This window comes from Meleagris gallopavo, chromosome 10, assembly GCF_000146605.3.
Source record: "Meleagris gallopavo isolate NT-WF06-2002-E0010 breed Aviagen turkey brand Nicholas breeding stock chromosome 10, Turkey_5.1, whole genome shotgun sequence".
In the NCBI taxonomy this organism is placed as follows: domain Eukaryota; kingdom Metazoa; phylum Chordata; class Aves; order Galliformes; family Phasianidae; genus Meleagris; species Meleagris gallopavo.
In genome coordinates, this window is record NC_015020.2 from 3363421 (window position 1) to 3379665 (window position 16245).

General features: G+C 37.6%; 1 protein-coding gene across 1 annotated transcript; it reads right to left on the reverse strand.

The window, feature by feature from the left end:
* On the reverse strand, window positions 1–15667 carry LOC100541519 (metal-response element-binding transcription factor 2-like). The gene is made up of 9 exons (XM_019618353.1): window positions 15618–15667; window positions 8055–8253; window positions 7826–7907; window positions 6343–6438; window positions 5879–5979; window positions 5415–5563; window positions 4579–4674; window positions 3218–3286; window positions 1–2461 (listed from the first exon to the last, which is right to left on the reverse strand). Exons 1-9 carry the CDS (start codon window positions 15665–15667, stop codon window positions 2239–2241), a joined length of 1065 nt encoding a protein of 354 aa, XP_019473898.1. The 3' UTR covers window positions 1–2238.
* Between the last annotated feature and the right edge of the window lie 578 nt (window positions 15668–16245).

Here is a 16245-nt window from a genome sequence, read left to right on the forward strand (position 1 = left end):
GTTTTGTTTTGTTTTGTTTTGTTTTGTTTGTTTTCAAATCTCCATATGTTCTGTGATTCACATTCACAGAATTTACATTAGGGACAAGCCCTGGTCAAAGAACCTAGGTTTTCTGTTTATGTAGTACCAGAAAATCATTTCAAACTGTTTTAGTAAACAAGAAGGACCATAGTCTGCCTTCCCAGGATCACTAACATGAGTACCTCAGTAGCATTAAGTACACCCAAAGTAAAAGACTGCAAGAAGAGTACAAGAACTTCAGTTGTTTTATTGGTGATTGCTTTAATGAAATCTTGCTCAAAGGTTTAATTCCCATTTCTGTCTGCACTGATGACTTTCAAGAGGTGGACACAACATTTATATATTAGAATTTAGAGTATTTTTAAATACAGTAGTGTAGCTACCATATTTCCAGTTACTACGCAAAAATGCTCCAGAATTTATACCCAGGTGGATCTGCAGCCAACTGATCTTTAATTATAGAGCTGGCCAACAGCTCTACAGCTCACAAAGCACGAAGATTAATAAGAATACTACAGAGCAAACTGTACAACTGCAGCTCAAGAGAAAGCCCTCAGATACTTGCAAATAATACAATTCTCCTTAAACAAGAAAGCTAACACATTTAACAATTTCTAAAATCTCAATACATACTCAAAAAAGAGCCCAGCTTTTAACATTGCAAGATTCAGTAAAACCACTTGACTGCCAAAGTTAAGAGAAATCTGACCAACTTTTGTGAAGTAACAGCTGTTTTAAGGTATCTTTTCATATATTTTCACACAATCCGTTACTATGCACAAGTTTTGCAATTCTTCAGCACACAGCCACAGAAGCCTACAAGATTTTTTATTGCATCACAAGTGGTAACATGATAAAAATATATGGGCTTAAGAATTGTAATAATTCCACCATTTACTCCTATCTTAGTAATTCAATTCCACCAACACTTATTCAATTCTAACCATCTAGAGAAAGATGTACTATGCCTCATAGCAGCCAGCGAAGATTACTAGAAAACTCAAACTATTAGTATTGTATGTTATTCTGTGACTAGTTTCTGTTCAAAGACGACAGATTATCAGAAAAGGTAAAAATATACTTGCCTTTATTTTTTTAAGACACAACTTTCCCCAGTGTCATAAGACATTTAGAAACTTATCAGAATAAATAACCTTGAACATTTCCTCAACACAGCATTTATTTGCTTACTCAAAATATAGCCCTTCAAAAAAACAAAACAAAACAAAAACCCCACAAACCTGAAAAACAAAAACCAAGTAGCCTGATTAGAAAAAAAAAAGCAGTTTCCTTGAGGTACAGAAATATTGCTTAAGGAATTCCAAGTACCACTTAGGCAGGCGCGCTTTCTCATTTTGGATTTTTCTCTCCTCCCACCTTAACTAGCCAAAAATAAATATTTGTGGATTTCTCCACACAGGCCACTCACAATCTCTGAACATACGTATTATAAAGTATTTTTCATTATCAAAAGTAATAGTGCATGTCAATCATCTAAACCAAGAACACATTTCATTCTCATGTTGTATCTGCTAGAATGAACGGATTAATTTACTGAAAATAAATACAGAAGTAGGAAATACATTAGGAGAAGTTCCAACTATTTAAATACCACCTACGTTTAAAAGTTTCAAAACCTTGAACACTTATGCAAGAAAAAAGCACACACTCCACTTGCAGTATGTCAATGTCACTTCAACAAAAATCTCTGCATTCAACCTTAAATGCAGAACCAAAAGACTACCTACATCATTCCTCAACATTAAACATGAAGTCAATTTGCTAGGGGAAATGGATTTCCTACATATTTTCCTGATAACAGCCCAAACGGTTGGAAAAAAGTCAAAATCCTTAAGACCAATAGACAAACTGCTTACACTCATGCTTGGAACAGGGAGGAAAGAGGAAATGTTTGTGTACAGTGATTTCTAATGTATTACCTTAGAGTATTGATATTTACATACTAAATACACTCTGCATTCAGTTATATGCATAGGTTTACTAGTCTGCATACATGAAAATATTCAAGCAACTATGAGACAATTAAAAATAAAAACAAAATATATACGCTACAGAATCAATAGTTGAGTTAAAAAATAAAGTTGCCATGCAAACAATAAAATGAAGTTTTACAGAGCAGAAAAATATACACAACTTAAATATTTTAATTCTGCAAAGAAATTGAAGATCATCTCTATCATTTGGAGTTACCAGATGTTAAGGTAATAAATTTAATATTCCTACATAAAACAGTTCAGAGGTCCCCAACACATGCACAGTGAAAAGTGAGGAAGAAAGACCATTCCAACTACTTACTTCACCAGGATGTAATCTATCCCAGTTCTCATTTATGTATGCCATGAGTTCAAGCTCCGAATCAAAGTATTTCTTCTTATGAATAACACTTAGGTTGTAAAGGCATAGATGTGCTATATCTACCCTAGAATTCAAAAATATATAGACTCACCAAAAAATCCCCAATTGCTTTTCTTTGACAAAATTTCTTTAAAAAGATTAGCATAATGTAGTTAGACAAATAAAGCACAACATAGAACACTCAACCCAGGAAACATTATGTTATCTCCTATCATTTCTCTACCTAATGTGGCTGTTGCTGTTTTGTATCATACATGCATGCTTGCCTCACCTCATATTCTCATTATGCTCCTTTAAAATCCAAAGCAATTCTGAATTCATGTAAGTATTCCGGTGAAAACTAAAATTTAGCAAGGTAATTTTTACCTTATACTTGTCAGCACATATATCCATTAAGTTGATATTACTTTTAATACAAGCTGCAGTTGAAGTATTTCAAACTACAACATGGAACATCATCAAGTAAACCACTGGAAAGCATGTCAAGCTGTTTACTCTTATACTTGACACATTTCACTTAATTTAACAGTGAGACAAAGCCTGAATAAAGGAATTCTGCTTAGGTATCTTCAAATAGACAACAAGCAAGTACTTACGTGCAACTTTACTGAACAATTCTAGGAATAAATCCTAAGAGAACTCAAGTGCAAATACACGTGCATTTATGGATAAACTTTGAAAGAAAAACTGCCCCAGTTTATATAAGAACTCAGCAAATGATGGATGACAGCATGTGAATTTCCTTTTTAACAAGACCAACAATAAATACCAACAAGAAAAGCAGCATGTATGTTCAATTATTTATTTTAATTGCACTTACCATCTCAAGGGTAAACGTTTGAGGTATTCTGGTCCAGAACTGCAAACTGAGCAAATGAATGTATAAAACCTAGAAAAATATACACACATATATATGTATGTTTTCTAGGTGGTGGGTGTCCTTACACACATATACATACATAAAAGATGTTTTAACATGCTACTTATTACGAACTGTCACCTCTTAATTCCAAAAAGGACTCTTCATATTTTTTTTTTTCCAAGGATGTATTGGGGAAAACGAAAAATCAAGTAGGCCAGAAACCCAGCCACATGACATTTGAGTCCCTCCACCTGTTATCAATTTCCTGTGTATTGTCTTATATCGGACCCAGTAGTGGTCTCTACTTCATAAATTTTACATTCCACATCTTCCTTCTTTTCTTCCCTGACCAGTGACTGCGCTCCCCAGTGTCCCTATTCCTTTCATTCAAACGTAGAAGTCTAAGCAAGTATGCATCTAAAAGAGCACTTTCTAGATCTTAATTTCTTCAAACAAACATTCAGCACAACAAAGGGTGAAACGAAACCACAACAGATCATGAATTATACATAATTCTTGATTCCTTAACTCAGTTTTCTCCTTCGTTTGCTCCACCTACTCCAAGCTCTTTCTAAAACAAAAGCACAGACCAATGCCCTTTCTCATTTCCTTTTTGCTTCACTCATCACACATGAACAGAATATAGAGTTGTCATCTGACTATCCCTCCTGATTCTCCAGTTCCCTCTACTAGTAGTTCCAAGTGAGCAGGAAAACAGTTAGTGGGACCTAGATGAGTTAGATGGAAACAGAAGCACTGATGAGCTACGAGCAATGGAACAAGCAGGAGAACATTTTATCTATCACATTCCACTAATGGCACATTTTCACACAGTTGCTAGATCTTCTCATCTGCACATAAATACCAACAGCCTACTTCAAAGCACAAAGTGCTCACTCAAAAAGTGCCGTTACTAATGTATGGTGAGATCTGAAAACTCTTATCTATATTATAAGCCCACTATGGTGTTCTGCTTTAACACTTCTGATCCCCCAGTAGCCTATGGCATAATGAACCTCCACCAACGGTTAAGTCAATAACAGTAAATTTGAAATCAGCTATCCACTGATTACTTCATCCTAGTTTTCTTTTCCTCTTTTGCTTAAAGGCTGTTCAACAACACTGTTTAAGGAGATGACAAAAAGCACCCCCCCGTACTTGAACACATTTTCTTTTCTGTAATTTTCTATGCTAAACTCACCACAATGTTTTTGAAAAACACTTGAGTACTACACACGCTTTATTAGAAGTTCATCTATGAGATACTTCTTCCTAATTAAAATGAAAACAACAATAAAGTACAGCACAAATGTTCTTACCTGTCACCAAAAAGCATTGGCTTTTGGAGGCACTGCACACAAGCCTCATGGAACCACTGCTTACATTTGCAGCACTGCAACATCTTTAGATACCAGCTTCACCAACAGAAAGAAAAACAAGATGCATTATAAGTTACTCGAAATGGCTCTTCATTATACTTAGATTAAACAGCAAGGGATCTTCCGACACAAAGTAATTTTCACTGTTATCTGAAAGAACATTTCAGCAACATTTAGTTCTACAGTGAACAATTACTAGTAAAGAATAACTAGGAATAAATTAAGTAGAAGTTTTAATACTTTGCTTTCTTGCACGACTGACTTGCCCTGACATCAAACCCTCAGTGCTACTTTACTCATCCACTCACTTGTGCAGATACCAGAGTAGATACCAGAGTATTCAAGCTCCACCTATTTGGATGTCCTTGTTCCTCATAATACTCTCAAGAAAGAGACCCTTTTTTTACCCCTACCCTCATAATAATTACAGTATAAGGCATAGTGTTACAGAACAGACAGGATTCTATTTCACACTATTCTTAATATTATACCTGACTCAAACACAAGGGAACAACTCAACATAATTTTATTCACATGAATAAACAGTGAAGTATCTGTGCAAATCTAAACAATACCAGAGCAACAAAATATTCCCATTTCTTTTTCAGAGTGTCACTCTTTATATCCATAGAAACTTAAATTAACAGGCAATGTTTTATAAGCATACCTTCCTAAAATCATTCAAAGAACTTCAAAAGTGCTTGTCTTTAGGATCAGAACTGAGGTTTGCAGGTGGCTTATGGAGAAAAGGTGACAGAGATCATCTATTTACTTACTCTCCAGGTCCTCCACAATAGCAGTAACACTGCTGGACATTGGTTTTATGACCCGCATCCCACTCAAGGTCTGTTGCATTATATGGTAAAGTCTGTTTCATGACTTGCAGTGCTTTGGCATTTGGTCCTTTCTTAAGCGCACCACCCCTCTGTTTGAAATAAACACAGTAGTTTACAAAAGTAACAACAACACATTCCTTAAACTTCCAAATACTTTTTCATTTACCAAAATTTGTCTATAATCCAAAATCCTAAATGCTCTCATACACACTTATGCTTTAGTATACTAGCATATTTACTTAAAAGCTAATTCAAAGACAAATGTCATCTATTTCTAAACTTAATATTTATCTCCAAAATACACAACTTTCCCATTCACATCAGATTAGGAAGAGGAGTTTCTGATTTCAAATCGAAACAATTAAGTAAGTAATATGTATCAGGTGCTACTTCAAGTAACACACCTTCGTCGTTGTCGCAAAAACACACTGTCGACAGAGCCATTTATCATCTGAATCTATCACGCTGGAATCAATATTTGGTGTGTGACACAGCTGATGATAACCTGTATTAGAAATAATTAACCAAGGTGTTATAAAAATGGCAAAAGAAAATCTTAAGGTAAAGTAATTATATATAATTTTAATGCAACTACAATGCATTATCCTTGACCAAATACCAAACACTCCATCAAAAAAATTAGTAGCAAAATGATCTTTTAAATCATCTTTGTAAGACAAGTAACTTTACATAGGGAATACATGATAGTCACATGGACAGACATTATTCACTGACCTATTAATAGCCTCTAAGAGCTATGAAATTTAAGATCAGCTTAGCAGTCAGTGGTAGCCATGTCAACATCTTCCTTCAGAAAACAAATTAAAAATCTTCTAAAATGCAGGAAACAGGAAGAAAATCTAGTTACCTTGCCCACATTTATCACATATAACCATTTCATTTGGTGCTTCTGAATACTCCTCCTGACATATTGTACAGACCATTTCCCCACTTTCAGTGGCTCCTAGAAAAACACAGAAGTGTGTTTTTTGTCATTGTCATTTCCAGACTACAGCTGCAATCGGATCCATTACCATGCGTATGATTTTTGTTTTTACAAATGAGTTACAGATCCACGCATTGTAGATAGAGAGGTTTACAGAGCCTAACACTCGAACAAAAGATAAACTCAGACACTTCGAATGGACTTCATATATTATAAGCATTTATATCACTTATGACAGGTCACCAGATTCATATAGATTACATGTTGTCTATTTTACTATACATTCTATGGTTCCTTAACAACAATAAAAATTAAATAACTGCGAATAAGGAACACAAGCATAGACTGAAAAATTAGCATCAATAAATCCTATCTGGACAATAGATAGACATGTTTGGCATTGCAGCAGCTTGTTCTTCTTTTTCAATACATAATATACACAACTTCGTGCATACTTTTTTGATAGGTTTGCCCAAACACACAGAGAAAAAAATTACTGGAATGGAAAGTTAATTTTGCTTCAGTGACACCACATATCAGTATAACAATCTAGATTAAAACAAATTATTCAGTCTATGTGCTATCATACTCGTGCACTAAAGTTCAGCTTACCGTAAATGTATTAGTGACCATTAGTGCTACAGAGCAAGAAAACAAACAGCAGTATTTTAGAAGGTTCTCAGAAATGAAGCATTTGGTTTTTTCTTATTATGAACACAAAGCTTTTCTCATGAAAAGTCAGAATGTCTGTTTAAACATCAAGAATCAGAAGGAGCTTCCATTACTTTCATTACTTTTATCTGACGAGCGAGTTTTCACTGATTTTCAGACAAAACCATCACTGAAATTGTCATAAACACTTTGTTAGCATTAGATTATTGTAGTAATTGCTACTCCTCCAAACATCTGAAAAACCAAAGTTAATAGAAAACAGACATCTCACTTGATACTTGAGCATTTCTTTAGAGTACATGAATACCCCCAAATCTGTAATGGTTTCTGTTACACAGTTATGGTGTTACTTTTAAATATGATAATTCCATTTAAATTCAGCATTTTCAAATCTTTGCTTTCTTTCTGTGCTATGCTGTTTCAATTGAAAACAGAACAAATTCAATGCAAATGAGGTTCTGCGAGTTTTCTGTTGAGACAGCATTACACTCCACTACCATCAAAATTAAAAAAGTGCATTTTTTAAAAGCGTTCTCCGCTACACAAAGAAATAACTAATGATCTAGAGTTTTTGAAAAGAAACTGTGTATTAATTTGCCTAATGCATTATCCTGCACCACCTTACACTACATCGCTCTTTTAGAAAAATGAATACAATGCAACAATTTATTTTTACAGATATAGTAATCTAAACAGATAAAATACCAAACGACTACTTCACTGAAGTTCTTGCCTGTTTGTATGTCCTTCCAGAGAACCCAAGACTTGGAACTGTCCTCAAATATAATGAAGCAGTTCTGTTTCAGTTTGTTTATCTGAAAAACATGAATACAATGGAATCCATGAGTAAAAGGACTAAGTAAAATAATATATTTAATCTTAACTAAGTGGAACAATAACGCGGTCTTACTTAACCAACATACCATACTACAGGACTGCAGTGAAGTTCAACAAATGTTTACCTTTTTGATAGTTCCAAGATAAAACAAGCCATCTGACCATCTAGCTAGGACATCCTGACCTTCTTCAAATTTACACAGTGGCTTTTTGGCTTTCTGTCCATCACGTAACGACAGTTTGGGTGAGGATGCTGATGCCTTATGACTTCGACGTAAAGGAGACCGCTTATGGACCAGTGAATTACCCACCGCTGTAGAGTCTCTAAAACAAGAGAACCAAGAGAAAAGGTAAACTAAATAACAATCAAATAAAAAAACAGCTATTTTCAATATTAATGATTCACAACTATAAGTCACTTAGCACTTCCAGAACTCCAGGTAACTAAAAACCTGGTCATGTCTTCAGACTTAAACAGCCTTAGTATTAAGTAGTACCTCTTCAAATATAAGCAGAGAGAAAAAGAGACAAGTTTGCATCTAAGAGAAATACTCTGTGAAACTAACTAATGTAAACAGAGATGAGGAGATAAGCCTTACATCTACCAGTCTCTTCATGAAGTCACCAGAACTCACCAAATACATTTGATGCAGGATTACAAATGCAAAACGTTCATCACTCACAACACTGACAGATCTCTAGAATTCCAAGGAAGTTGAAAGGGTCCCGAGCCAACCCTACTACTTTGGTAATGAAAGCTGCAGTCTACTGTAAGCATGGTGCTCAGCAGTTAGCTACTTGGAATAATACAAACAAACATATATATGGGGGAAAAAAAACCAACACTGCACTACCCAGAGGTCTAGATTAATTTAAGCACATCCAATACAGCACCATGCTTTGCTACTAAACATAGCTGTCAAGGTTTCCAGCACAAGAATAATGCCTATGTGTTAGATGCCTAATGTAAACTCCAGTTTTATTCTCTACTAGAATAAGTCAAGGAAAAAAAAAAAAAAGGAAAGACATGAGTTCTTTTAATCTTTCTTCAGACACAAAAATCAAACCAAACAATACACCCCATGCAAAATATAAAAAAAATACAGTGAATTATAAAATAGGTCCAGAAAAGGCAGGTGGAAGAAACTTCATACTTACTAAGCATAATCTGAGTTACCAATCCCATATCCAACCATATTTTCTCTTTGGAAACAAAGTCCACCTATAACTATGATAAGGATATAAAAGCAAATGAAGGAGCTAGATGGCATACGGTCTATTGAAAGACTGAAGTTTCACCTCACTCAGGTTAGCACAGGTACGTAATTATAAGCAGCAGTAACAACTGAACTAACCACAGAGCAGCAAGAAAAACTAAATGAACCAGTGTCCCGTGTAGTTCTATGAAAATTTATACCCAGACATTAGAGACATTAAAATTTCAAGGAGACAGGAATCCTTTCTCCTTAAGTTCATTATTTACTTATAATATTCAAATAAAACAGGAATAATCATTCATTTTTATTCCACATTCTTAATGGAATTTTATTATGCAAGTTTCCTTGTTTTGTTCAATACATAAAGCAAAAATTCAGGCTGTCACAACCAGTACCACTTAATTTCATTTGATGCCCTTCATCATTTTCCAGCTTCTCCCTTTATGCCCCAGTAGTGATTTTTAGACCCATCCTGACATATTTGCCAAATAAAATCCCATGAATTCTGCCACTTTTCACATGAAAGCTACTTAATACTGGCATTGCTTCTCAAAAGTCCTGCTGCAACCTCTGACAACAGCTGAAGATTCCAAATTCAAATTTACAACAAAAGAGCTGTAGCTAAGTCTGCAGCCCAGTTCATTTTTTATTTTCTCCTCTCTCCCAGGAATAACACTTGTAGTCTTTTCCCCCAGTGCTGCAATGAGGCATTGAATTAAACATGTCAGAGACTGATTAGAATCTCCAGATTCTCATTCTAACTGCAAACAGGCAGCCCATAGCAACTTCTCTTCCCACTGTGTACTCTATTCACATCAGATTTCATTTGCCATTTCATAGAAACATTAAGGTTGGAAAAGACCTCTAAGATGATGTCATCCAATCACTAACACTTCACCACCAAGCCCACTAAAACACGTCCCTCTATGTCAAATCTACACATTTTGTGAACACCTCCAAAAACAGTGACTCCCCCGGGCAGTCTTTCTGAGAAGAATTTTTTCCTAGTGTGCAGCCCAGATCTCCTTCATTATCAAGTTCCTTAGAAGCTTGAAGTTCTTGATGTTTGAACAGCTACCTTCTGCACTATTCTGAATCTTATCTTTAGAACATTTTTACATTTTAAGTTTACCATATTCTGTATATCACTGCAAGATTTTGCCCCATCTTGTATAATGCTTTTAAGTTCTAGAATAGCATTTGAAACAGGCCCCAGCCCTCAACACATGAGCAAGCACTTTCATTTCTCTCCTTTTTTTTTTTTCTGCACAACTGTTTTTGTAAAAAAGCACCAAACGGGCACATAAATAAATACACCTGAACACAGGAAGGAAAGGTTTTAAATTCCATCAGCTCCTCAAACCTAAGTACACAGACAGTCCAGCCAGCACAAAGCAAGAGATGTTCATGATGTTCAAAGGCAGGCAAGTTTTGCTCAAAACAGCCTAGAAACAGCCATGAAACTATACCCTGCTATCTGTTGGCAATTATTTTCTTGGAAAGGAATCGTCATAAGGAAGTATTAAAGTATTCAAACACTTCAGTCTGGACAGGCTGGAGAAGTGGACTCATGAGAACCTAATGAGGTTCAACAAGGCCAAGTGCAAGGTGCTGCACTTGGGTTGGGGCAATCCCAGGTATTTATATAGACTGGGGAAAGATCTTGAGAGCAGCCTGCAGAGAAGGACTTGGGGGTCCCGGTAGACAAGAAGCTGGATACAAGCCAGCAGTGTGCGCCTGCATCCCAGAAGGCGAACTGTGTTCTGGGCTGCATTAAAGAAGGGGTGGCCAGCAGGGAGAGGGAGGTGACTGTCCCCCTCTACTCAGCTCTTGTGAGGCCCCATCTGCAGCACTGTGTCCAGGTATGGGGCCTCCAATACAGGAATGATGTAGAATCTTGGAGCGGGACCAGAGGAGGGACACTAAGATAATCAGAGGGCTGGAGCAGCTCTCCTGTGAGGAAAGGTTGAGGGAAATGGGATTGTTTAGCTTAGAGAAGGCTGCAGGGAGACCTCACTGTGGCCTTCCAATACTTGAAGGGAGAGTATCAACAGGAAGGGGAATGGCTGTTTATGAGGCTGGATTGTAATAGGACAAGGGGGAATGGTTTTAAACAAAGACAGAAGAGGATTAGTTTAGATATTAGGAGGAAGTTTTTCACTCAGAAGGTGGTGAAGCACTGGAACAAGTTGCCCAAGGAGGTCGTGGATGCCCATACCTATGATTCTATGATTCAAATTACACCTATGAACATGATTTAGCTTATTAAACTGGTCAACAAACTGCAGTGTGCATTTCAAATCATCTAAAGTAAACTGACTAGGCTTGAAACACTTCAGTGAGTGTTTTGACAGACTATTCTCTTCTAGACATTCAAAGATGTTCTTTCCAGCTTTTTTTCAGTTTTGTTTATAAAACTAGAGAAAACAGCTGGAAAGCTGTATTGGTGACTTTTTCTTTTCCCCCAGTACACAAAAAAAGGTCTGAAAGATCTTGGATGAAGTAAAGAGATGCAATCAATTCATTTATTAATATACTATCCAGTACAGATTTTCTTATTTTTTTTAAATTAAAGAATCAACAAGCAAAATATTTTGACTTTTAGTTAAGAAAAGAACGTCATACGCTTTTGAAGACTTTTTAACACAGAAGTTTGAACCTTAACACCAAAGTAATACACCTTGTGTATTTTTTTCCGGCACAAAGCACCGACACGAGGAGCTCTACAAGGATTTAGGAACTTATTGAAGCATTTTGACTCACACACCATGCAGGTGGGAGGCAGTAAAGCAGCACTTCTCCAACCCCACACTGAGCGCTTTGGCAGAGGCAGCACCGCTGCACTGATGACAACGGCTCATGAAGCAGTTTCTGCTCCAGCAGCTTCCAGTTTAACATAACGCGTAGACTGAAAATAGGGCTAATTATTGCAGTATTCTGATAGTTGCAGCTAGTTCAGCAGCTCCTTTCCATGAGGATCAGGAACTCCTTTTAAGCAAAACACCTCTTCCACGCTTTGACAAGAGATGAAGCAGCAAGAGATCCTGTTTTAGCTGGTTGATTTTAATTAACAAACCATTACCAGAAAAATCACACCAACCATTAGAAACAATTTTTGTAGGAAGTTAAATGAAAACGCAAATTGATGTTAATTTCTTGCTTAACGATTTTGAAATTAATCCAAGTGGTCTGCATTTTTTAAGGAACTTGCTTCCCAAGTCTTGCCTAATGCCACCTCCACAGTACCTTCCTACCATTCCATTTAGAAAACTACCAATAAATTTAGTAACATTTAACCCACCACCTTAAAATTACTCTCCCAGTTCTGCTCAAGGCAAAGTGTTAAACAAGTGTCTTTCTGGGAAAGAGAAGAAACATCTGATAGAAAAACCTACCTTGTCTCATTTAACTTGCACAGCTCAGCTACACTGCATGTCATGCAAGACATCCAACTTAACCACATATAAAGCTTTGTGTGCTTTATGCAACACTGTCTATGTTGTGGCTGTACTCTCATTCAAGCACGTAAAATACAAAGAAAGTACATCAGTATCCAGGCAATTTTTCAGAAGTTAGTGAGGGGATTCAGTAAAATTTGTCTGCTTGTTGAAATATGCTTCAAAATGGAAATACACTTTCATCATTCCTTAATAAGGTAGTCTCATCAAGTACTGATAACGCTCACTGATTTTTCTTTCACCTCAGCGCCTAGATCACAAATACATCCTCAAGCAAGACAACCAGAGGACCTTTTACTCATTCATCTACTTGCTGAATCAAGTTGCAGTCACATGCTGCAGTAGGAAGAGACAGCTGTCACTCGGTCAACAGGAATGGCAAATTCCCTCCAGAAGCGAGCTACTAAATGCTGTTTCAGTCTCATTACTGAACCTTGACACTCTATGCACAACATCATATATTATAAAATCAAAACTAGATTTTTGTGTGAGAACGTCTCAAATATTTTTACTGGAGATGAGCAAGTCTGATTGTTCACATAATACCTCCAACTCCTGTTTCTTCACAAAAGCCCCGTAAAAGAAGCAGAGAAGTTAGGGAAAAAAGCATGTGAAGAGGGTAGCAGCATTCACCCCCTCCTATCCCAGAGGATTAACATCTTGTTCCAAATACAGCAATGCCAGGGTAGGTCATTCATATTCCCAAACTCCTTCAGTCATAACAACTGCTCTGAGACACTCCTGTTAAGAACTACGACCCTGATAGTTATTTCTTCAACCAGCTCAGTTCTCTGCCTTGTTTCGCAGGACGGCTTGTCAGCACACCAGCGCAGTGCAAACAAGCAGCCAGGGACAGGAACTCCCTCAGCTGGCACTGCAGAGCACACACTGAACTACAGAGCCCTTCACTGGCAGACTGTGCCATTCTAAGTGCTCTCCCATGAGGACTGTGCAACTCACAAATATTCTACCAGCTGCAGATGATAACTACCCTACAAGCATAGGTAGACGTTGAAAGTCAATTTAAAAATATTAAGTATTAACAACTAAGTGCCCAAAACGTATTAAGAGATCATTTTCATCTGCTGAGAAAACAAGACAAGGACCTTATTATTAGTTTATTCCCAGTAAATACAAACCACACTGAAGCACGACCAAGCCTGGAGAACCCAGCAGGCTCAGAAGAAAGGAATTCAGTCCAGAAATGAGAAATTTTAACATTTATTTTTATGCATGTGCACACTGCATCCTACTGAGGCAACTCACATAGATCCTAAGCTATCTCAAAGCTGGCAAACATGGTGTTATGCAGAAGATCGAGAGAACGAACAGAGTAACCGGTGGTAAGCATTTCATTCTGATGAGAAGTAGTTTCACCCTTTCAATTATCCTGCCTAACGTTACAGGAAAAGTATACTTCTATTAAATTCAACAAGAAAAAAACAACACCCCGATAACGCCACAAATAAGGGTTGTAAAATGCCAGCAGCCTGTTCTGCTCTTCATAGCACAGTACTGTTAGCACGTCATAGGGAACAGAGTAGAGGAAGGAGGGGAGAGCCTAACAAAGACACAGAATGCACAGAGCTGAGGGCACTTCATACTCCCTCCCACCAGCTCCGGAATGATAGGCTGACTTCTCCATAAGCTTTCTATCCCTTTCTTTCCCTTAATAAGGATTCGTTTTCTAGTATTTTAAACAGGTCAAGGCACTTTACAGAGAAGCTGGGTGACAAGACAAGCCGATACCAGAAAGGCAGCAGGAGCCCTCAGCCAGAAGGCAGCAGAAAAGGGGAACCAAGCTGTTCTGCAAACTGCAGACTTGTTTACCCAGCACCAGTGCTGCATACCCAAGTCCAAAGCCATGCTCCCTCTGCAGCTGCTAGCCTGATACTCGGACCCAGCGCTTTCTTCACAGCTAGAGATACTGGATCCCAGCCATGTTTCTTCTCCGTTTCCTTGTATCATCTCTCCCTTCACCATGCCAGCAATACACCTTCCCCATACAGATTGATCCTGCTGAGCCAAGAGGGACAAAAGATTGAGCAGGAAATTTCCCTCTGACTGTCCCAAACCTAAACTTAGGACCAGTTTGAGTCAAAAATCCAACAAGTTCACTTGTTATTACTTCTTTGTCCTAACAGGAAATTTATTGCCGAAGTCACTCTTCCAATTATATGGGAACATTCTGTTATATTAGTGCAGCAGTCAGAAAGATCAGCGTGGCAGAATAGCAATACATGAGGTGTAATAACAAAGAGACAAATGTGAATGGAAAGGTGTTACAAAGGAAGAGGAAAAGTGCTCACCCGTCTCAGAAGGGTGCAGGGAAAACTCAACAAGGAAGGGATCTCCAACCAGAGATCCCACCTCAGTGGCAGTCAGCCCTTAAATGAGATCTAAGAGAGGTGCAGCCAGGCTCCACCCCTTCCGGTCACACAGCTGAATTGCCTTCACCTGTGCTGCCAGGGCTGACCAGGTCCTTTCCCCAAGTGCTCAATCAGTGGTTCAGACCATGACTCAACAGTTACCATACAATTAAAAAGCTGCCATTATTTTTTTTTAAGCAGAAGATCCAATGTAAGTCCAGATATAGCCTATCCTTTCATGCTACTTCAAACTTGCAGTGACACAGAACATCTATACGATACATTTGAGCTCCCTACTTTTGTACTATTTCATATTCTGGTACAATAAAAAGCCTAAGCCAAATCGTCTACTAGCGTAAGTGTCACTCAATCTAGACAAACAGTATAGATTAAGGAGTAGATACATATTCTAATTTTTTTTTTTCCTTTCGGTTTTTGCAAATGTTGAAGATAATGAAATAATTCAGGTTGTAAAGGATCTTAGAGGTCCCTCGTTCTGCTCAGTTCAGCCACCAGGCCAGGTTGCTGCAGGTTTACCCAGCCAGCCCTGAAGGCCTGCAGTGATGGCGGCCACACCCCCTCCTCCCAGGGCCCTCCTCTGCTGGCCAACGGGAGCCTAACCAGCCGTGTTTCCCTAGCTTTACCTTTTGGACAGTTCTGAAAACACATTGAACATTTGCCATTCTCTAGTCATCGCTGATTACCCCTGTTCCCCACGACCTAAGATGATAAAGAGCAGTCTCACAAGAACATTACACAGTTATCACAGTGCTCCTGAAAGCAGCCTGCCTGGTCCAATCGATCGGTATGAGTCAAGTCCACACGTTTATTTAAACTTGTGCAACAAAAGCCAGTTCGAATGCCACTCAAGTAAGCAACACTTAACAGATCCAGTCACAGATAGAAGGCTAAATACTGTTTAGGGCAGCAAGACTTAATCACCATCAGAGACTTCAGGGTAGCCACTTTCTATACAAGGTGCTCCTTGTAACCAAGTTAAAATTTCTCACCTCGCTAACTTCTCACTATTATTCAGGTCTATCATAATTCATCTGCCATGACAGTAAGTTATTTTCATTCAATACATTACTATCCGAATAGAATTATTTGTTTTCTTTTTAAATCATTGGAAAGAGACTTGCATTTTGGCTAAGATTTTGGTCTGAGTTTTTCTGTGTGGTTAGATGCTTTAAAGAACTGCACACTCGTCACGGAACATTTTTTCATTGTTTTGTAAGGAGGGATTTTTTGTTATTTCTGTTTTTTTTTTTT

Coding starts and splice junctions, on each gene's coding strand:
- LOC100541519 (XM_019618353.1), bottom strand. CDS start 15,667: ATGACTAGAGAATGGCAAATGTTCAATGTGTTTTCAGAACTGTCCAAA. Junction 8,254..15,617: donor TTTTCAGAACTGTCCAAAAG/GTAAAGCTAGGG, acceptor CTCTTGTTTTAG/AGACTCTACAGCGGTGGGTA. Junction 4,675..5,414: donor TATTGTGGAGGACCTGGAGA/GTAAGTAAATAG, acceptor CTGTTGGTGAAG/CTGGTATCTAAAGATGTTGC.